The 24,339-nt window shown below is 32.3% G+C and overlaps 2 protein-coding genes across 4 annotated transcripts; one reads left to right on the top strand and one right to left on the bottom strand.

Moving 5' to 3' along the window:
• The first annotated feature begins 1,571 nt into the window (after positions 1-1,571).
• On the top strand, positions 1,572-12,850 carry LOC128385949 (atrophin-1-like). 3 transcript variants are annotated; one of them, XM_053344887.1, is made up of 5 exons: positions 1,572-2,001; positions 2,253-2,346; positions 6,654-6,721; positions 7,477-7,520; positions 9,807-12,850. In XM_053344887.1, the coding sequence occupies exons 1-5, from the start codon at positions 1,881-1,883 to the stop codon at positions 12,135-12,137; spliced, it is 2,658 nt and encodes an 885-aa protein (XP_053200862.1). In that variant the 5' UTR covers positions 1,572-1,880; the 3' UTR covers positions 12,138-12,850. The 3 variants fall into 3 exon arrangements, with proteins under 3 accessions (XP_053200862.1, XP_053200861.1, XP_053200860.1); XM_053344886.1 differs by having other exon boundaries at positions 1,573-2,001; positions 2,244-2,346; XM_053344885.1 differs by lacking the exons at positions 1,572-2,001; positions 2,253-2,346 and adding an exon at positions 5,033-5,521.
• A 321-nt stretch (positions 12,851-13,171) lies between these two features.
• On the bottom strand, positions 13,172-19,644 carry LOC128385948 (mediator of RNA polymerase II transcription subunit 14-like). The gene is made up of 15 exons (XM_053344883.1): positions 19,419-19,644; positions 19,111-19,243; positions 18,878-18,972; positions 18,727-18,805; positions 18,519-18,648; positions 18,307-18,435; positions 18,126-18,233; positions 17,761-18,044; positions 14,931-17,690; positions 14,738-14,833; positions 14,554-14,646; positions 14,345-14,452; positions 14,052-14,180; positions 13,721-13,925; positions 13,172-13,637 (listed from the first exon to the last, which is right to left on the bottom strand). The coding sequence occupies exons 1-15, from the start codon at positions 19,541-19,543 to the stop codon at positions 13,561-13,563; spliced, it is 4,551 nt and encodes a 1,516-aa protein (XP_053200858.1). The 5' UTR covers positions 19,544-19,644; the 3' UTR covers positions 13,172-13,560.
• Between the last annotated feature and the right edge of the window lie 4,695 nt (positions 19,645-24,339).

Genomic DNA, 24,339 nt, shown 5'->3' on the forward strand with positions numbered 1-24,339 from the left:
AACTCTATCATTGCCAATTTAATTAACTAGGAAGTGATTAACAAATTGTGGTTACTTGAATCTCCCTTATTTAATGAATTTGTAGGGAAAACAATTAACTCAACCAACAATTAACTTTTTCTCGATAGATCATTAACCTAAACACTTTTAAATAATTGATAATTAGTGGCTAATTGTTGATCCAATGAGTTGAATTGATTAACACAATCAGTATAACCAACTGATTAGTTGATTGAAAAACAATGTTGATTGTTAACATCTTGTTGGTATTTACAGCAATTAAGAAAACCATAAGAGTCAATTGAATTAATCAGACAAATAACAATTAGAAATCATCAATAAGCTATCGATCAAAATAACCATAATTAATTAACCAACAATCAAATTTTCAAGCGTTTGTCTGGTTAATTGATTGATTTAATCACAATTAAAATTGGTTTGGATGTTTAATCGAAACAATTAATTATTTTTCTAAGTTGATTGTTCATTTATAACTTATTGATTGTACTCAGCAATTAACTCTAAGATCAAAAAACTTTTGGCTAAACTTTTTCCCGTCACTGATTGGTCTTAATTGTAACTATTAATTCAAACAAAATTCGTATTTGAAAAACATGATATTCAACAATTAGAACTAAATTTAAGAAATTAAATGATTTGTATTAATATAATAGACGAAAAAATGATAATCTCGAACATGAAGAAGAGGAAAAAAAGCAATCGAAAACTGAAAAGTTCTGATCGTTTACAGTTCGTTGATCGAACTGGCTAATTATCATCTTAATAAAGAAACTTTTTTTCATCTTCATTATCAAACAATTTAGATTCTAATCCTGATAATTTAATCACAACAGTGACAAAAATTAATTCAAATTACAACAATCCAACTTGATGTATTAATAAAACATTTACTGAAAACTTTGTCTCAAAACATTAAACTAACAATCAGATTACAACAATTTCGTTGATTAAATTGTAGTAATAAAAAAACTAACTCCTATTAAAATCGTTGTTAATTAATAGGATAATTAGTTGATTTGTACTTGATTTGAATAAGAGAATTAAAAACTTTCAAAAGATATAATTAGATGATTTAGAAATGAAGATGAACAATTAAAGAAAAAACTTTGAATCAAATTACATAAGTAAACAATTAGAACAAGTAAAAAAGAAAAAAAAGAAAAAAAATCGTATCAAATTAAACAGTTCTAATATACAATTCGATAAAAAAGAACAATTTTTTTATAGTTTATTCGAAATCAAGAGACAGTAGAGAGAGAGAGAGAGAGAGAGAGAGAGAGAGAGAGAGAGAGAGAATCGCAAAACAAAAGAAACTTTTTCGGGACGAAAATAATATTTCGTTCCAACGAACCGAACGTTTCAATTTCTCAGCGTGAGTTTCTAATCAACAGGAGGCGCTAATTGTTTGAAAATGATGATGAGAATGATGAAGATGATGAAGATAAGAAGAAGATGAGGAGGGAGGGGGATGGAGGTGGAGGTGGTGGTGTTTGTGTGTTGGCTCAAGGAGGATGAATGAAAAGATTGGTTAAGGTGGAGATTGAATTTTTTTCATTTGTTTCTTTCTGTTCTGGTTCCTTACGATTCCAACTAAGTGTTACCATGTTGATCAATTTATTATTATTATTAAAACAATTTTAATTTAGTTACACTCATTAAACAACTTTCTGATTCTTGACTTGGCGTTGGCACTGGTTTTTAGGTACTTTTTAAAACTCCCTCTGCGACAATAGTCGACACATCAACCAACCATCAGACACCAAAAAGCTTGAACAAATCGCTAATCAGAATCAAAGTTTTTCTTATATATTTAACGGGGAAGAAAAAATTTTCACTATAAATCAGTTTATCGATTCCCGATGGAATCTCAGTCGCCTTCGAGTTCGTGTAAACAGTGTACAGAAAATCAGTCCAATATTTATATTACCTGTGATTGTGCTCGAAATCAACCACCAACCCACGGACCTTTAACAAGTGAAGGTGCGTTTAACTAATTAGTCGACAATTAACTTTGATTAAACATCTTCTTCATCGAAAACATCAAAATCTATTATCATATATGTTCAATATTTTTCGATTTCAATTTTTATTTTCTCTTACATTCTTAGTTAATTAGTTGATTACTCTTTTTCCTTTCTCAATTTCATGTTCATCAATTAACTAATTGTTGTTTTTCTTAATTGTTTATATTGTCTCTGGATTATATTTGTCTCCATCTTCAGGTATTAAAGGTGAAAAAGGTGCTATTACTGATTCAGCTAAATCGCAATCAACTGAATCTAAATCATATCGAACTGCGAAAACAGTTATTTACGATATCGTAAGGTGAGTACACTAATTAAATCAACTAATTGTTAACCTTATTTATGGTTCTATGTATTGGTTAACATGACATTTGATTGTGATTGGATTTTCATTTCAATTAACCATTTCATTTGCAATTTAAATATTTAAATATTCAAATTTTAGTCCATTGGATTAGTTGAACTGATTATAAATGTTTAATTGTAACAATTAGATCAGAACAACATGAAATGTATGAGATAATCCGATTCAGGATTGGTGATTAATTTTAGCTTGATTGTGTCTGATTGAAAGTGTTTACCTTAAATATATCTGATTGTTTGATCATCTTATACAATCAACTGACAATTGAATCAAGCATCAACAACACTCAAAAATAAACACATTCAGTCACAATTATTTAGATAACAATCAAATTTAATTGTCCACCAGCAGATCAAATAGATGACAGAGTTAAACGTTTATGCAAATGAATTGGTTTCTTTCAATAACGTTAGGACGTTTTTTTTACGTCAAAATTTTGTCCTCGTTTTGATTATCGTCATCATCTGGTAACAATGCATTGTAAGGATGATAAGGATGATGGAGATGATGAGGATGAACAATATTGAATTGAGTCTGATCGTCATCATGATGAAACCAAAATAGCAAACCAATTGACTAACCTAAAGGTTGACATCAACATAGTTTTTTGTATGGACCAGTAAGTCAATATAAAAGGATTTGATGGTGAAGATGAAAAGAAAGAGAAGATGAATGATAAAGAAAGAGAAGGATGAAGATAAGGATGAGGATGAGGATGAGGATGAAGATGAAGATGAAGATGAAGATGAAAATTAGTCAAAAAAATAGTAACAAAATTGATGCTTTTTAACTGTAATCAGTTTAATATAATAATCATGAGGATGAAACGAAAAAAAAGTTTCTTGATTGTTGATTCATTCACTGATTACAATTTAATTCTGGTGGTTTGATTGTTGAGTTTCTTAATTTAATTCAATTGAGATTATTTTTTTCTTGATTGTTATTTACAATGAATATGATTTGGCGTGTGCTTTGATTCAGTTCAGATGACAGTTTAATTTGATTCTGATTGTAAAAGTTAATCAACTTGGTTTGATTGATTTTTTTTTCCTCGATAAATTCAAGCTTTTAAAACTTGTTATTTGTTATCATTTTTATCTTTATAATTAGTTAATTGTTGTTGAATATTAACCGTATGTGATTGATTTACCGGTGAGAGTTTGTGGTTAGCAATTTAAATTGTTGTAAATTAAAGTTACCTTTTTGGTGATCAACCATGTTGGTGATTGATGTTGATTAAGGAAGGAAGCAAATAGAAAACTGAATTAGTTAATTGTGAGAAAGGCAATCTATTAATAGACAAATTAAACCTCTCATTAATTTAATTGTGATTGTTGTCTTATTATTGGAGTTGATTATTTATGGTTAGTGGGTGGTGTAGGTGGAGGACGAAGGCGTCATGATTAAATTGATTAAAATCTTAATTGTGATGAACAGTTTCATGAAGTATTCTTATTGGAGTAATTAGTTTTTACCCTGATCATAATTAACTTTTACCAAGTGATTTAATTGTGAAGACAATTGATTGGGATGTTGATTATTTTCACTTTTATGGTTCTAATTTTGAATCGTTCAATTTAATTGTTTTCAGTTGATTGTGTTCATCAAGAAATTTTGATTCGAAACTTTTTTTTTCTATTAAAAACTTTTACCTTGATTAATGAAACACTCACCTTTGTGATGATGATGATTTATTGATTAACAGTGGAGACAATAAGTGTGATAATTTGGATTTAATTGTGATCAGTGAAAATGGTGATTCGAAAAAAAAGAAGACAATTAGCTTAATTGTTCAATTTTAAGGTAACTGGTAATTTGTCCCAAAATAAAGTGAAAGTTTTTTTTCTGGTCTCATTTCTGGTTACAGTCAACAAACATTTACCATTGATTGGGTTCAGGTAATTTGTTTAATCATGTTGAGTTGATCAGTGATGATAATGATCAACGTGATGAAGATACTGTTGATGATAATCATTTAAATTGATTGTGATTAACAATGACAAAGAAGATAATTGAAGATGGTAAAAGATGAAGAAACGAATGAGAGATTTTTTTTTCTTATTCTTTTCCTGTTTCATCTTCCATTTAACTCATTTCTAACCTGGAAAAATGATAATGATAAATGAAGATGATGAAGGAGTAACCAAGAGAGAGAGAGAGAGAGAGAGAGAGAGTCATCATCATATGTAACAAAGAAGAGAAAGAGACAAAAGAAAGAGGAAAGATGATGAAGATGATGAAAAGTGAGTCCTTCCCAGTCCAGACAAGGTATAGAAACTTGTTTACAACAATCGAGTAACAGTACGAATGAAAAATAAATGATGACGATGATGATGAGGATGATAAAGTAAAAGAAAGTGAGAGAGAGAAAGATGATAATACATGATGATGAGGATGATAAATTTGGGAGTTCGAGAGAGAATGAGTTTCTATCAGGTCATCATCATAGTTTAACCTGTAAATGGGTTGGATGAATGAGAAACAAGATATGAGAAAGATAAAAGTGAGAGAGAGATGAAGATAATGTAGACAGAGAAGATAGAAAGAGACAAGATGATGATGATGATGATGATGATGGTTTAGGATGATAGGGAAGATCAGTGAACGGGAGATGAAGATGATGTCCCAAAAAATTGATCCATATTCATGTTATATGCTGTTGACTGTACAAAGTGAACAGTCATCATCATCCGTTAATCATATTTGACTATTAATTGTCCATTTCAATTTTCAATTGTTTTCCATTAATTTGATTGACAACAATTAAAGTTTTGATTGTTTGTTGTTGTTATATTCTTGTCTTTTAAATTTGTGAAGTGTTAACAACAATCAATGACAATTTAAGGATGACTAAACTACCAAGTGAAGTCCCAACCTTAAAAATGTCTGAGAAATCAGATTCTGATTGTAAACAATTAAAACAACAAGAAGATAATAAATCATCAACAATTAAGCCCAGTGGATTAAATAAAAATGATACCGTTAATTGTGCTCCCGTTAATGGAAATGGTGATTTAAATGAAGACAATCAACAATCAGATCTTAATTGGGATCAAAAATTAACCAAAAAAGTTAAAAAAATCATTTGGATTGTAACTGAAAACTCAACTAAGTTAGTTAATTGTTTGGACATTTTCGCTTGATTAAATCAACCAATAACCACCATAGAGTTAATTGTTTACTGTTTAGTTGATCAAACTTTATCATAAAGTTATGATCGTTAATTGTAAACAATTAACTGTAAATTGAAAATGAATTGAATGAAAAGTTATTAAGGACAATCTCATGATTGTTGGTTGATCATCATTATAATTTAACTAAATTGGTTAAATCGGTCATTACTTTTTTGATTGTTAATCATAATAATCATGATTATTAAAAAATCCAATTGTTACAATCATGATAACAATCAGCAGCATTAAATTGTTATCAACGAAAGTTAATTGAAATTGAAACTCAGATGAATAAGAAAAAAATTAAGATTAACAATTTCAATTGTTAATATTTCTGCATCTGATTACAATTAAGATGTACTTTTAATTGTTACAATCTTTTTTTTCCTTATTTTATTTTTCGTTGATTAACAATTTAATGTTGATTACCTGTTCGCCAGTTAATTGTTGTTAAACTTTCATGAGATTAACTTATTGTTTACCTTTTGAATTAACCTTGATTCACTTTCGTTATCGTTGATTGTTAATCAATGAAAAGATGAGTTGATTATTTAATTAATCCATTAGATTAGCAGTAAAATTAATTAAATAAGGAAAAGTAAATTAAACAGATTTAACAGAATTAAATTACCAAGTTAATCATTATCAAAGAAGATGTTGATTAACTTGATTAGTGAGAAATTAAAATCTTCTCAAACTTTTTTTTCCAAATTATTTACGAATCAAAGTTTTTCCTCAATTCTAATCATATGAACACAATTAATTTAATTGTGTCATTGTTTGTTGATTCAACAAGAAGACAATTAACTTAATTCATCTTCTTAATTTTCTTACTTTTTTTCTGATTACTGATTTACTGATTGTTGGGAAAAAGTTTTCCAATTAACTAACTAATTAATCAAAGTTTCAATGGTAAAAAAAGTTGATCAACTTTTTCGGGTGAAAATTGTATCACAATTAAAATGATTATCAACCAACAGATAAACAGATAACCATAAATTAAAATACATCATTATGATTACGACAATCAACTAATTGTGATCGTTAATTGCTCTTTTTTTTTAATTACAGAATCTACGAATCAACTCCTCCCAGAACAATGAAGTATTTGGCTTTGATTTCATCTTTGATCCTTTTCTGTAAGTAGAAGACAAATTTGATTACAATTAACGAAAATTAACCAAATTAAACTGATTAACTTTCTCTTTCACGACTATAAACTTTTCTTAATTGTTGTTGATGTTTTTTTACGTTTGAGAAAATTGAATAATTAATGAAAACAATTTAAATTCATTCGTGGTTGATGAGATTGAATAATAATAATCAAAGAGCGAAAGTAATAATAAAAGTTAATTCACCAAGGAAACAAATCTTATAACAATTAGCAATTAAAAATAAAGTCAATTTGATAAAGACAATCATGTTGATGATGATGCTAATTAGATTTGATTGAAAATTACTTGATTTGATTGTAAAAACAATAACAATCAACGGACCAAGATGATAATTAAAAAGATAATAATTAAAAGTTAATAACCTTATCAATGTGAATAATATTTACTATGAATAAATTGTGAACGTTTGATTGTTCAAGTTAATTGTTGAAAGAAAAAGGTTAAATTGTTAAGGTTAAATAGTAATAGATTATAATAATTAGTAGATTGTTTTTAATTATCGTTAGTTTATCATTCGTTATCAACGTTAAGAAAAACAAAACTTTCTGAGACTAAACAATTTACTTTATTATTGTTGAACCTTAACAACAATCAGTTAACTAATACAAACTCATTCAAATGAATCTTAATTGTGATATCATATTAATGAGTTAATTTTGTCGTTAATTTAAATCTTTTAATTTGATTTTTGTTTCTCCTTCAAATCAACAACAATTTAGTTGCGGTTCTTTCACTGGTTCTGGCTCAACGAGATGAAGCTGCGGTAAGTTTTAATATCATTTTCTCACTAATTGTCAATCATCGTAGTTAATGATTATCATGACAAACTTTTCCCCTTTTAATTGTTATCCTGATGATCGTTGATTACAATCAATAGATTCTCTTTCGCCATCAAATCTGCGTAACAATTAGAGCTTCTCATTCAAGCCAATAGTTGATTAGCCGATTTTAGTTGATAAAAATAAGGCGAATCACTTAATCTCCAGTTACACTTATTGGCTTGTTGATTGTTGTTGTTTTTTCCCCTCTATTTAGTTGATTGTTGTTAGTTAACATTCTTGATCATGTTAATTGTTGCGTCTTATGTCGCGTTACTTCCGTTATTTTCCGTCAACAACAATCAGATAGATTATTATCATTAGATTCATTTCCATCATCAGAGTAATAGACAGTCAAAGATCAACAGGTTCGTAGGTTAATTGTTACATTATCGTAGCTTCATGAATCAGTAGTTGGCTTCAATTCGTTATGATACTTGTAACTTTAATCTTCTCCCTCTTTCATTTTTTTACGATTAACTTAATCTTCTTGATTGTCTCGATTCACCTTATTGCAAATTGTAAACACCAACAATTCAACTTGACATGAAATTGGAACGATAATATAAATTCAGTTTCTTCACTTGAATCTTGTATTCATTTGATCCTTTGCTCTCTCTCTCTCTCTTCTCTCTCTCTCTCGTTGATTCTGATACTGTTAATTGGGATGATTATGATGATAGTGATTAGTTTAAAGAGCTTGATTACTTTGATCATCATTTGGTGAGACTTTGAATTGCGATTTGTGTACTTTTTTGTTCTTGGCGTTGATTACTGGAGATGCTCCTGTTTTTTGCTCTTCAATTACTTGTCCAGCAATTTTAAATTGTTGCCAGTCAACTTAATCAACTAAACTGTTAACTAATAATAAGGTTACAAGGTAAACTTGAATTGTAAATTAATGGATTTTGAGTAAACACCAACAATTAACCAGAAAATAAAAATAAGACCAATTCAGGTTATTGGGAACAAGATTGTTACCAGAAAGAAGATGAAAAAACAACTCCGATTGTGAATGATAATGATGATGATTAACAACTGGATTAAAGGAGAATTAAGTTAATAAGATATAATCAAAAATAGATTAAGAAAAGATTATGCAAATTAAAGGGAGAATCAGCTGATTGTTGAAATTATTTTCTCCGTTTTCTTTTCATTGTATTGACTTTAAATCTCATCTAATTGTAGATTTTAATTTCTAATTAGATGTTTTATAATCAACAAGTCTAATTAGAGTAATTAATATTATGGTTGAGTTGACAATCTATTCTGAATCAGATTGATTTTGAGAGATAATTAGATCAATAATTTACTTCCACCCGTCAGGTTAAATTATACTGATGATTACGACTAAATATAAATCATTATGATGGTTATTTAGTTATTAGGTTGATTAGTTAATTGTTGGAAGAAACTTTTTGTTACAAAACTTTAAATTCCCAAGTGAGTAGATGATTAACTTAATTTGATTCCAAGCAATTAACATGGTACATTTATGTAACCTACATAGTGTGTATCTGTTGATGTAACAATTAAATCATCAAAAGATTTAATTATTTTCACTGTTAATCATTTTGTCACATATAAATCATAATAATAACACAATCAGATGAACTGGTGTACAATTAAATTAAACAGGTTAAAAGGTAATCAAGAAACGATAATTAGATAAGATTAATTCTCAAGGTAAATTAGATTACGAAAATGGTTAATTGTTGGACAATTAGGGAAACCATAACATTAGAAAACAATTTTCCAGGTCAATTAATTAGCAATCGATTGATTATCAATAAGAATTGTGATCAAAATCCATTAAAAAGTTGATAGTGAATCTTTAATCACTCGGATTAACAATTTGTCTCTAATTTTGTACCAATTTAATTCTGTTAATTGTTAACAATCAATCGAATTGATTTTTTCTCTTCTCATTTCGATTCTTAATTTTAGAACTTTTTTTCTCCAACATGTTTCATCTTCTCCTTGAATCTCACCTTTCTAAAGATAAACAATCAACTTTTGATTGTTCTGATTGATTTGATTTACTTAATGTTCTGTTCATTATTTGTTCAACTATTTTCATTCTTCATCTTCTCCATCATGTTTATCATCATGTTGAACATTTTTTCATCTTCCGATTTGATTTGTTCTTTATGTTTTCTATTCTCTCTCATAATTTTTTCTTCTATTCTTTTTTTATTATTATTGATAAAATTATCGAATCGGAAAAATAGCAATCGAAATACGGAATGGCTTTTCCAATTGACGAATCATCTGCATCCGCTAATAAGGCCGATGGTCGAGTTGCTGCCTCACTAACAATCGCTGCCACGGTTTCTGGTGTTCCCGGTGAATCTTCCGGTTTACCAAATGCTGAAGAGTCTTCGAGGGAAACGTCAACCGTTTTACCCTCGACAACAATTACCAGTGTTGGTGAAGAAAATTCAACAAAATCTACTGATTCAGATTCTGATTCATCTGATTCATCTTCTTCCCTTTCTGGTAATGATGATGAAGAAAAGGGTGAAACCGGTGATCGAAATCCAAGAATCGTTTTCATTGAGAGACTCATGGGTCTTCATTTATCGGCTCCTTTACGTTCTGCCCCAGGATCAGAAGGAAATCCATTGTTCTCAGCTTTGAATGCCAATGATTCTGATAAAGATTCATCTGAATCTTCAGGCTCACCTTTATCATCTTCATCTCTCGTCTCATCTTCTGTAAATGGTTCATCAACAGCATCGGCACCAAAGGAAAATGAAAAAGACAAGGAAACCAAAAACTCATTGGATAAAGTGAACGCTAAATGGGCAAGTCGAATGCGTAAATTTACAATTCCAATTTCATCTGGATCAAGTTTCTCAAATTCTGATTCTGATTCAAGTGATCCAATTAATCCTTTATCCGAAGTTGGACCCAATCCAATGCTTCGTTATGCCGCTGCAGCCATGATGTCCCGATTGATTGCTGCTGCTGCTCGAGCTCAAATGGAAGCTCAAGCTCGTGAGGCCATGACAAACACTTTGATCGTTCGAGCTGAAGGCAAAGATAAAGATGAAGAATCGGATGACGAAACTGTTCCCGTTATCGTTGCAACAATGAGAGATGAACGATTAGTTGGTCCAGGACGATTACCTTTACCTCAAGCACCACCAATGTATGGACGACCAATGCCCACTGGTCGAGCCTCATCGTTGATCCGTCAACACATGGGACCACAACAAGAGAATTCACTTCCCTCTTTTGCCGCTCATCATGCTCACCATCATGTTCACCAACATCCACTTGCTTCAGCTCGATCACTTCCCGGTGGTTTACCCGCTATGAGCCAACGAACCTTCATTTCATCTCCACCTCCACAAGGTCCAACTTCAGCGTCTCAAATTTTATCTTCAGTCCATCGATCACCTCTTGGACCAATGGTAATCCAACGACGAGGAGGAAATGACAGAAACACATCACCCTCAGGAAAAGAATCAGGAAACAATCAAAATGTCCAACCCGTTCTTGTGATGCTCGCTGTTCCCGTTAACTCTGGGGAAAATGGTCGATCACCAATCCCTGAACAATCAAGTTCATCTTCGAACTACCCTGGTTACCATTCATCACCATACGCTCGAAGTCATGTTGGACCTTTCTACCCATCCGTTCCCTATTCCGTTCCTTACATGCGACCATCTTACTCACCCGCTCCTCAAGCAGCCTACGCTGTCCCTGTTCATGTTCCAGTTCCCGTTTCATATGGACCACCTCCTCCTCCACCAAGTGCCGCTTACTATCCAGCTCAACGTCCCATTTACCATTATCCCGTTCAACAACGATCAATGTCAACTGCCTATTCACACCCAAGACCCGTTATCGAGGTTCCAGTTGACGTTCCCTACCATGTACCAGTTCAAGTTCCAGTAACCATGAGATCTATGGCTGCCCATCCTCACCATGTAGTCGCCCCTCCACCACACCCACACCCACATCCACACCATGGACCAGGATTTGCTTACCAACATCAACCCGCTCTTGTCCATCCAATGTCTCCATCAGATCAAGATCCATCAGGTTCAGACCAAGATCATATCGTCCTCTTATACGACGCTGAGATTCACCATGGTGAAGGTGGCCCAGGATCCGCTGGCGATGACATGGACAATTCAGCCTCAGATGGACCAAAATCAAATGGACCAACATTCATCATCAGTCGTCCTCCAAGTGGCCCATCTCCATCCTCGTCCCCAATGGTTACACCAAACAAGATGAAACTCTGGCGAGAAATAATCGCCGCCAAACAAGCCGCTGCTTCCTCCCAACAACAAGGAGTCCGTTTCATCCCAATTACAGTTGCCAGTCCTGAAGATCAACAATCTCCATCTTCACCCTCTTCCCATTCATCTCCATCATCCCAACCCTCACCTTCGGCCTCACAAATCTCATCTGTACATCATCAACCATCACCAAGCCACTCGTACCCTCATCATTTCGTAGCCCAGCCCAATGGACCTCGAGAGCAAACATCCGAAACTATCCCCCAACCAGCATTTATCGTTCTCGCTGACCAAGAAGAGCATTAAACTGACCAAGATGATTAAATAAAAAAGATATAATCGAGATGATCAATTTCGATCTCGTTCTCCTTCCCATCCAACATCCCACTTCCTACATTTTCCTCTTTCTCTCGACCTCTAAACAAAATTTTCCTCCTTCAATATAACAACAATTGAAATCGAAAACAAAAGGTAGACAGAAATGATTAACTAATTTTTTCTCTCCAATTTTTAAACAATCAACTTCCCATCACATCCACTTGATCTTCATCATCACAATCATAATCATCATCAACGTTAATCTTTCATCTTTACTATATCCGGTCAGTAGACACAAAAAAATCAACTACGAAAGTCAAACCAACATATCAATTAAATGATATCAATTAAGGAAATGGATTTCAATCAGAAATGAAGACAAAACCAAAATCAATCATGAAAGTTAATCTTCAACACAATTAAACAACAATTCAAACCTGGAACAGAATTAATTGAATTAATTGTATCCAATAATTGAGATGAAGGAAACAATTTTTATTCTAATCAATCAAAAAAGATGATTAATTGTAACGATCAACAATTAACTATATTATCCTTTTTTTTTATTGTCTCTCATTTTCACTTTACATTGAGAAAGAGGAATCATCAAGAAATTAACAGTTTCTATTTAATGATAATAATAAATCAACATCAATTTATTAATCATAATCAATATGTTGATATAATTGTTGACACTTGAACACGTTGGAGATTTTTTTTTCCTTATTTTTAATCGGTTACAATTAACAGGATAAACCAGATTAATGTCAGTTAATCAACATCATTGATCCTTTTACCAGTTAACCAGAATCACAATTCAACCATCACAATCGTTAATCATCAACTATTAGATTAACAATCAGTTAACCTCGTTCTTGTTCAACAGCTGATTGTGAATAGGGATTAATGATTAAGGTTTATCATAATCGCAATCAACAACATTTTAGTTTGTTTTTTGCCATAAATGTCAGGATTTAACTGTTATTATTGCAACAATCTGATAATTAAGAAAACAATTTAGCTAAATTGTTATATTTTTATGTTTATTATTCAGATATTTACATTTATCATATGATCTTGATAGGATAAAGTTACAAAGATTAGTGTTAATTAATTAACCATAATGATGAAGATGGTGTGATGGTGATGATAACGATGATAATGAAAAAATGATATCTTTGAACAATTGTAATTAACCGTTTTACAGGTTAATTACAATCAGGCAAATTATTGTTTCCCAAATTATTTGATATTTGTGATTGATAAAAGACGATAATTAGATTCGTACAATTATGACAAGAGTCATTCAGGGGAAAAGGGGTTGGCGATTTATGAAAATTTTACAAAAAAAAACTTGATCCGAATTTGAATTATATATAAATTGGACTGAGAGAGAGGATTAGTTGTTCATTTAAATCGTTGGTTGATTTGGTGATACCAAATCGTTAATCATAACTTCACGGATAGCATTGAAGATTGAAAATTCACCTAGTTGAAGAGAAAAACAAAATAATTAGTGAAATTTTATCAACTGTACATGAAAAGGAGTCGAGTAGAGAAATTGAAATTACCTGATTGCATATGATATTCACCATAACGATTCAAAATATCATTTATTACATTGAGAACTGGAGCAACGGTGTTGGCAGAGGCTCCTTGACTTCTATCGGTAGCAACTCGTAGGACATTACGTTCTCCATCGAAAAAGAAAGGTATCACCAGAGTTTGAGGTTCCACACCGATTGGGAGATTATGCATAACGCGAGTAAGTTGCAACTAATGAAGAAAAGAAAGAAATTAAGGTGAGAAAAAAAGAGAATAAGATTAAATGGCTGAATAATCAGGCGAGTGTGTCATCAATTATTTCAGTTTGAAAAGAGAATCTTTTTTATCTTCACTCACAAAGAAAAGTATTTTCGTATTATTAAGCACAAATATTGCCGACATTCCAGGTTTACCAATAGCTCCAAGCTGAGCGGGCGGTATTGTTAACGTCCATTGCAGAGTCCATTTAAGGTTTGGATCAGGATACTGTTGTTTTTATAGTTATTTAAGCATAAAATGAATGAGAACATGAAATAAAAAAGAGAGAGAGAAAAAAGGTGAGAATTGATGATTTAACACAAACAATTATCTATTTAAACAACTAAATGTCTGTTAATGATAAATAAGAATTCAAAATGTATATAACTTACCAATTCAAGTCTTATCAATTGAATGCAGTCTTTTAATGCTCGAAGTGGAGCATTTAAGAGACGAGAATAGGAAATAAATGGATTCGGTTTATATGGAGCACAAACAACCTGTAAAGAAATGAACACAGTTTAAAGATTGGAAAATGTGTAAGAACAATTGAAAAGATGAAATTGTTTGCTTTTTAGACTTTAAGTGGTGTGAAACTTACGCGACTTTCAAAGAAACGCTTGAGAATTTCCAGTTCTTCAGGTAGCCACGAGTTTTCGTGTTCCGGACAAGGTAAGATGTTGATTTGAAGAGACTTTGAAAAGAGACAAGACAATCAATTAAGTATTAAAATTGGCCAAATTAACTAGATGGAGATTTAAAAGTATGATTGCATATACACTTACTTGCATTGTGATTGGATGAACGGCTATCTTGAATTGGAAAGTATCGTTTTTGAATTGAATTATTCCTGGAGTTGGATTGGAAGTAATTACTTGCCACTATGATAGAAAGAAAAGGAAAAGATGTAAGTTTTGATTGATTAGTAAATTGAAGAATAGAAAATGAAAACTCGAGAGGCTAAAGAAAAGTACTAACTCCTTGTTCCCCTGAAAGTACTCGTTGTAATGTCTTTCTCATGAAAACACATCCTAAAAATCGTTCCAATTGTGAGTATGAAGCGTAAACTGGATTATGATGTTGAGCTTGAGGGGACTCGAGGGCAGCGTGTGGACGGCACATATTATCAAAACCTTGATGGGTCAATAAGGTTGGATTGGCAGCCGCCCAGGCCCGTTGAGGTAAGAAACGATTTGACATAGAAATGTGTCCAGGGATATTATGGTAATTAGGGGATACATGTGTTTGTGGACTTGCTCCTACTCCTCCACCTACGGGACTAGGACCAGAGCTCATTGGTCTAGGTGAGGGTCGAGGCATTGATGGGCTATTGGGCCATGGCACAGATGCAGGTGATGGCATTGAGATGTTTGATCCTCCCGGTCCAGGGAATGGTGAGTTAACTGAATGATCATGGGGACCTTGAGATGAGGTATTCATATAATTAGAGGCAGGTGAATGAATATTTGTTCCGGGAGCCGATGGACTTGCGATAGGTAAAAATGATGGTGAGGGTGCATGAAGAGGATTCATTGGTGAATTAACACCAAATATATTTCCAGGAGATTGTTCAGGATGAGACATGGGAATGGAGGGTGAAGGAGCGATTTGACCTGCTCCCTGTTGATTTGTTTGATATCCATGGGATGGAGGTGAGGCGAGGGCAAATGATGGATTAGGTGATGATGCATATGCATTTTGATTTAATATTGAGGTATGTGGAGATGCTGGTGTATTTGGGTGTGACAATGAACCGGGAGTCATTGCTTGTCGCATACCACGAACTCCAGTAACAGTGTTCATCATTGATAGATCGGCGTTTGATGTTATTGTCATCGGAGATGCAGCTTGGTTATGAGTTGGTTGGAATAGATATGATTCAACATGATCGATTTGTGTCATAGGTGAAGGTGGATTATCGTCTTCAGTTTGGGATAATCTTCGCATTTGAGTTGCATTTTTATCGACAAATTTATTGAGAAATGCTTTTAATCCTTGAATTGGACTTAATTCTTCCATTACTTTGGCTTTGTCAAACAAACTATAAGCACCATCTCGTATGGAGACAAAACCATCCATACTAAGGATAACGTCTAAACAGTAAGTGTTTCGATAGATCAATCTAAGGTGGTCACTTTTTTGAGGGACAATACAAAATGTTTGAACAGGCACATGAGGTCGACTGTTGACAACACCGAGAAGCGGAGTACTGGAAAGATTTTGTAAGGTCAATAGAGGTGAATAGGTTGAGTTGAGTGTTTGCAAGAGCCAAGCAATTGAACGGTTTTGATTAAATTCATGTTGTAATTGAGCAGCAATGATAACGGATGGATTACTTGCTGAAGTTGCAGCGCTGTTGATAGTGAACGATAGGAGATACCTTTTCTCAAAAGGTTTCCAAATAATGGCGATAACATATCCCTTGTTTGGACCATAACATAAGGTCACCTTTTTATAGTTGAAAGCTTTAATCTCAAAGATGGGAGGTGAATTGGTGACATTCATTTGATCAATAAATTCGGCAACGATATCGTAAACCTTTGAGCAGATTGTCCAATCAGCGTGAAGATCTTGGATCATTTGTACTAACTGGGAATAAAATCCACTGGAAAAATCGTAACAGAAAGAGACAACTCTCTTTTGTGAATCATCTCGTGGAGCTGAATTAAGAACTGGACTATTGTGAAAGGTTAATGATACAACCCATAGTTTGTATATTCCTCGAGACTGTAAACGTACATTACAACTGATCAAATTTGAACGAAGTCGAGATGCAGGTTCCATGGAATCGGGTGGATATTGGGTAATGTCAATATAATGCATGTAACCGAATTTATCACAAGATCTAACTTGATGACAAATATTTCGTTTTAAAAGTTCTGCGGACAAAATTCCAAAGAAAAGTTTCTCATCACAGAAATTAATTAGATGCATAAATTCAGAAGTAAACAAATTGGATATTTTGGAAGGTGATCTTTTCGAACTATTATTATAAACATCACTAATTAGTTTCCTTTTCCCGGATGCTGATGAGCAGGCAAAGTAGTCAAATGATGCTCTTGGTGAACCAAGAGCACTAAGAACATCCATTTCGAGAAATGAAACTAATTTGTAACAAATTTTGGGAATATCTTGATCAGTTGGAGGTAAACCTTGATCGTCACAAATTTCAACAGGCACCGATTCAATTGTTAATAGATAGTAACGGAGATCAATTTCTTTCTCCTTATTGCGATTATTTGGTTTAAAGGTGATTAGCATGTAGTTCTTTGGATAACGACAAAGATGAACGTAAAGTTTAGCTACTGATGTGTCGGTAACAAGAGGATGGGTAACAGATGAATGCCAAAGTAGTTGATCGTGAGTGGCCACTGTTAGACTTTCAGCTGATATTTTAAATCTTTCCCGATAAATGACAACTTTTAATTTATCGAGAAGAGAAGACCAAGAAGATAAATCTTTTCTAACGGTTGTTGTTAATTCCTCTTTTAGTTCATTGTCTTCAAGCATTGGAATATCAGCCAACAATTGTCCGGTAAAAGCGTCAACACTAATCTCAATCTGTTCGTGAGCCGATGAGTTTTGAACAAATGAATATTTAAGAACTGGTGGACATCCATTGATTGAACATTCTCCTGGTAGATTGTTTTTAATTTGATCTTGGATAGAGTTAAGATATTGCCTTGATCTTTCATGTGAAGTATTGATTAAAAGTTTCTCAATAGATAAGTGAGTAAACTGTAGTAAAAAAAAAGAAAAGGTTTATGAATATCAAATACAATTAATTAAAGAAATTGGTCTACGTTACCTTGAAAGGTTCATTACTAAGAGTTGTACTTGAATCTAACTCAGGTAAATGAGTAACTTGTAAAAGTTTGGACAGATCTTGATTGTCAATTTCGATAATTATTTTACAAGGAGATTTCGTTTCGCTTTTGTCATTTTTATCATCTTGATTTCTCCAGTAAGAGATGCATAGTTTTCGTCCCAAAATATATTCATCTACTTTAACTAATTCTCCAAGTCTTTCCCTGCTTAGTCTGGATGCCTGAGCATGAAGAACTTCCAGTTGAAGGCTAAGACAAAACGTGTCTAGGGTGAAGAGTAGAGATGAAGAGATTAGCAAAATGTTAAACAATTTAAAAGAAAAAAAAACAACTAAAATATACTTACGAAGTACAATATATGGATCTAATAAGGATTTTGAGTTATCGTTGAGACGAGCTTGAATCACGTCAAGAATGAATCGCACTTGGAATGGATGAACTAGATCTTTACCACCTAATAAGATTTGGAGAGAAAAACTTTTCATTAGTATTTTGATATTTTCCACTGATTAGTAAAATTTATTTACCTCCGGTTTCCTTGTCTTCAACTAAGAAATCAATAGATAAAACTCTCCAGGGTAAATTTGGATTATCTCCCATCAAAGTTAAAGCCATTTCGAATTCATGGTGAACATGAAAAATAACTCTACCATGTTCTGAAATAGAAAAAGCAGAAATAAGAGTCAATAAAATACAAGGCATTTAAATAGATATGAATAAGCTAAGATTCAATGTTTACCGATTTTGAAATTTTTCATCTGAGGACTTAGATTGGAAACAACTAATCTTTGTTGGATAATTTGATTTAGGCGTTGGAGAGTTGCTCTTTTTTCCGCTGGCGATATTGGATCAGGTGGGACTATTCGATCCTGTGGAAACATAGAAAATGGACAAGATGAAAATAAAGTTGAATTTGATATAATAATAACGGTAAGCTTAAAACTTACTCTAATACATGTGGGCAATCGGGTGTAAGAACCAAGAGTGAGAACCTCAACTGCAGCCGGTAATTGGAGAGCAGGAAGTCTGATCAAAATAGAAAATTGAAAATGTTGTGAAGCCAAGATCAAAAGAGATTCTTAATTAAACTGATAATACCTTGCTTGGACTAGATTTTCTCGAGCCATTTTGGCAAGCATATCTGCTGTATCTATGTAAAACATAGCTTGTTTGTCCAGGAAAGCCACAATTGTCTAAATACAATGAAGAAGACACATGAAAAAAACATGAACAGGATGAAATGAATGGAGAAAATGTTGACCAAATAAATAAAAACGTGATCATTTCAAGTGGATGCTCATCAGTTTTGAAGAAAAAGAAACAACAATTACCGAACATTTTTCCACTTTAGAAGCACTTCCAGCCCATTTGACAAGGGCCAAAAGCCGAATGAATAACTGTCTCGTCCTGTTGGCAAAGCTAATGATTTCTATTTTCCTTTCAATATCAGACTTTTGTGGTAGTCTGGCAAGAGAAAAGAAGATAAAATGCAGAGAAACAAGACACAAAAAAGAATAAAAAAATAGAATCATTATTTAGAAAGAGATAAATTGAAAATGTTTACACACAATTAATAAAGAAAAAAGATGGAGAAAGGAAAAGAGAATAGAAAAAACCAATGGAAAGAAAATGTACTTACAGGTCAGTCAATATAAGAAGCTCTTGGTATGTACGTTGCACCGTAAAATCAACCAATCGAGAAAGTGACATGGTCGGCATTGAAATGGGCCGATTCTGGAATGAATTAATCTCCACAAGAGACATGATTAAATAAATTAATTAAATAGTTACAAATAAAATTACAAATGACTAAGAAAAACAAATCTCTCTCTTTCTCATTCCTTTCTCATCTCAACCAAAAATGACGGACTCGCTTTTCTATCGATACTTAACACGGATTCAAATAGAATATCGATACTCAACATCGATGTATCGATATCGAATTTCGGTTTTCATTTGGAGAAGAAAATTTTTTTTGTCAAATTGCGATTAAAGAAAATCAATTCATCTTTTTTAATTGTTTTACTGTTTTACAAAATTTTCTTTTATATGAACAAATTTTAATTGTGGCTTGGAAGTTCTTTGCCGTTTCTCGCAGTGTACGATGGAAATTTGTTGGATTGGAAATGTTAGTACATGTAATCACCATTTGTTAACTGGTTCTCGACATGATTGAGTTTTTCTGATCAAGTAGTTGAATGTATTAGGATTCAGGTTGCGATTTGATTGTGAATTAGACGATCTTGAACTTGGAGTCTGATCTGATGTTGGAATCTTTGGTTTCATCTTGTTGGCCATTACCAAGTTTCCATCTCGTTCCAAGTGCTATGAGTGAATGAAATCATGGAAATTTGTATGAAATAGTTTTGAAAGTAGTAGAAAAGTTAATTAGAAATAATTAATACTTACCAGGTCTACTTGTTGACAGTTTTCTATATAAACTATTGAATTATAATTTCCAGAAATATTGAATGGTTTCCTGGTGGGGTTTAGGTCCATGTTAAATTGTTGATTAGACGAAAATCGCACCAAATTAGAAAACGAAATAACTTTTAACTGTTCCTTACAAGATGCTTTTAAAGACTGATCATTGATTTGTTAACTCTTGAGAATTTTAAAGACTTAGCCGAAAAACCAGTAAGCGGTAATTAAGCTGATTGTGAAAAGAAATCAACAAACATCATCCAAGAGAAATTTTAATTGTAAGCTAATGATAAATGTTCGGCGAGAACTAATTGGCTAATGGAACTTGTTTACAATATAATTTCCAACAATAGTAATTAGATATTCTCTCACGAAAACATCCAAGATCAATATGTTTATCTTAAGTCTGAAAGTTTAATTATCCTGTTGACTATTGTTAAGAAATTAATTAACTTGAAAACCATAATTTCATCCTTTAAATATTAAAATGTTAGAACTTAAGAAATCAATCAGTGCTTAATCTTTATTGATGAATAACCATTTTAATGAGAAGTTTCAAATTCAGACTACAACAATGAAATTAAATCGAATCCATTTCAAGAATCTTGATAACATTATGTAATTATCATTGATATTGAACATCTTCTTAATCGCTCGGTTTAGTGGATGGTATTTCAACATTGGGTTTTCGATTAGCAATTGTCTCCTGCCTGGATTTTCTCGGTTCCTTGCCTTCGGTTGAGTTACGTGAGTCGACGTCAGATGCTGGCAAATTTACCGAGATTTCGGTCTTTTTTGATTCGTTATCGTTACCAAAGTGCTATCAACATGGTACACAAAATTTAAGATTAAAATGGATCGAAAGTCGAAATAAATTGAAAGGTACTTACAAGTTCTAATTTCTCTAAAGTTTCAATGAATAAGAAATTATGTTGTCCACTTATGTTGTAGGTTTTTAAGCCTTTTGATAAGTAGTTCATTTCTTTCTGAGTTTGCATGATGATTTCTCAGATTATATCTTTGATTACAAAACAATTGAAAAAAAGATTGAAAATTGAACAAGTAGATAAAAAAAAAAACAAATTTGAACAGTTAGTCTGAACTTCGACAGAGTTGAAAATGAGACTTTCTGAGCTCAGATTCAAAAGTGTGACTAGAGCTGATTTTGTCATCTAGTTGGTGACAAGTCGACTTATAAAAAACTAGGAAAAGGATAAGAGATTCATCAGCTAAATTGACTTGAGATCAGCTCAATTTCAGCTGATAAGATTAGCTACAGGGTATACAGAGCCTTTTATTTAGTTGACTCGGATTAGATAAACTTTCTTGTAGTGTATACCCTGTAATAGAGCTTGCCTTCATCTCTAAATAATTGACTTTGTTTTTGCCGAACTGAAAATCCAAGATCGTTAATTTTACAAAGAAAAATGTAATTAGAAACCTTTAAATGAGCATAACGGTTTTTGGTGATAATTAAATTGTTATTTCTCGTCTGATTGTTGCTTAATGATTATGAGATTGATTAACGGATTAATTTATCTACAATGATGTTGAGTAACTTTCCATCTTTCAATTATCTTTTTGAAAAATTGGAAACGTTGACCTTTGGTTCCTAAGCGCCGATCTGAATTCTGAAGATGATTCTTGATTGAATGTTGACGACTTGAGAGTCTAATGAATCAACCAAAATTTTGGAATCACTAGAAAAATATAACTAAATCAAGTAACAATTAATTAGTACAAAAGAAAATGAATAAGCACCGAGAAACAATCGACTAATTAAGTTACTTCAAAGCAAAAAGTTCAGTTATAAGAGTGACTTTGTTCATCCCGTAGCCCGAAAATCCTTCATCAAATAAAGGTAAATCTTTGGCTTTTCTGTAATCAAATAGATTAAAAATTAATTGTCTCAATTTATCATTCAGAGAAATCAACTGAATATTGGGAAAAAGTCACACTTGCTTTGTATCCATGATATAAAACCATAACGGTAATTGCAACAATCGATGTACCTGGTTGAGTCAATACCATAGATTTCAACTGACTATTCTATAGATGAATTATTGACAACAAAAATTGAGCCCAATTTTGTTTCGTCTTTGACAAGTTTCAATCTGATTGGACCAACAGAGTTTGGTGATGATATTACCTATTGACCTATGATCAGATAAGGTTAATATTATATTTATCTGAATATTTCGAGACGGGGAAAACCTTAGACGAATATCATTTCCAATAGTTGGTTAATTTATGAGCATCAATCGATTCCAATAATCCTATGATAATTTAAGAGAGAAACAATCGAACACAACAATAAACTCAATCAATGATTCTACCAAATGATTTTCTTACTAAAAGAATTGACCAGTGGATCGTCTCGAGTAATTAATTGTAGCAGTTCCTCTTTATTACGATGACTCGCTTCGTAAGCTTTGAAACGAAATTCAGATGTAAATTAATTTAATTAGAGAGAAATTAATTGTTACCTTAGGAGCTTCAGCATATTGAAAAGTGGGTACGACGAAAGCTTTATCACAAGTTTACATTCCTTTGATGATTGAGATAAACTTAGTCTCTAAATCAGTAGATGGTTTAAAATTAGCATCACTAATAGGATTAAATTAACTGGGAGCATTTTATTGATGCATCTTTCATCTTGTTGATTGGATAAATTTGATTATTTTCCGTACAAAGTAACAAAGTTTGATTGATCATACTTTTCAAACATTTGATTGCGAAAAGGTTTGACAGGAACTAATTAACAAAGTCGACTTATTTATTTAAACTCAGAACAGCCATAGTAACAGCGCTCATGTCATTATTGGCCGCTCTCAAAAACCATTCTCTAGCTGAGGTCGCATTAGTAATTGTTTCCTGGGTGGTGAAAGTTTTAGATGCAATGATGAACAATGTTGTCTCAGGATTTAGTTTCGCCAAGGTTGTGGCCGAATGAGTTCCATAGATGCTGAATACTTTTTTCGCCGGTGATGAGATTATTGTAAGCTTGTGAATTTTTGTTCTTTTGTTATTTCAGGAAAATTCATCGTTCATTTTATTGTTTTCCTTTGTTTCAGGTGAGTAAATTTTCATGATTAATTTTATGCAGTTATCGAATAAAAGGTGGTCCAAAGGCAATGAGACAATTTATTGAAATAGATTTTCTTACGAACAAAAACTCAATTGGAATTTTCAACAAGATTGTCACAACAATCTGCTTGAGTTTAGTTTGTAAAAGAATATTTGACAGAAATATTGTTTAAATTGAAAAAAAAAGTCAAAAAATGTAATAGCACCTAAATTTGCCCGCAGTTAAAATGTTTCGTAATCTTGGTCATTCGCATAATAACCACGCGAATTTTGGTTTCAACAAGATAATTAGAGCCCTTCTCAAAGCTGAAAACGTCTGAATTGTGCTATTATCTTTCCACAATTAAATAAATCATATTAATTATTAAAATTCAAAGTGTGTATAGTATTTTTGCTTAGCAGTGTAGTTTACATATTCGTCGTTGAAGATTCTTCACGAAACAAACTTACACTCTTAACTTGACCCAAGCTCGTTTATCTTAAAATTTTGGATAGGTGGCGATGTTCTGAACGGTCAACTTAACGGTATCAAAGTCCTAATATTGGAAAATTTTGCACGAAAAACTTAAAGTCTACAGTCTCAGTTTCGAGATTGACTTTTTGATTAGTGGATAATGAAAATTATGTTAAATTTTAATTCAACTGTAATCATTCATTTTAACACAAAGATAATCGAAAAATTATTGGAATTGAAATTTACCTGATAATTATCGATACCTATCATACATGTATATTACTTTTTTAGTCGTTCGACAATTTTCTGTAAAAGTTTGCAACACGGTTTAAAAGTTCCTTTCAAGGATTTTCGTCGAAATTTTAACGCTACCTGTGAAGTAGTTATTCTTACGTGTGTAAGTTTTTTCATCATCGTTGATCTCAACAAAAGGTTCCACCATTGGTTTTGAAATTGCCTTTTCATTGATCTTTGGTTCATCAATAATTGATTCTTGAGTTTCTCCGTCTTCAGTCTCATCAGCAGAAGTTTTCTTCGGCGGGTCTAATATCGCTTTCTCTTTGTCCTTTGCTTCTCGTTTATCAAGCTGACTGTT

This window comes from Panonychus citri, unplaced genomic scaffold (genome assembly GCF_014898815.1).
Source record: "Panonychus citri isolate SS breed McGregor unplaced genomic scaffold, ASM1489881v1 Contig00063, whole genome shotgun sequence".
Classification (NCBI taxonomy): domain Eukaryota; kingdom Metazoa; phylum Arthropoda; class Arachnida; order Trombidiformes; family Tetranychidae; genus Panonychus; species Panonychus citri.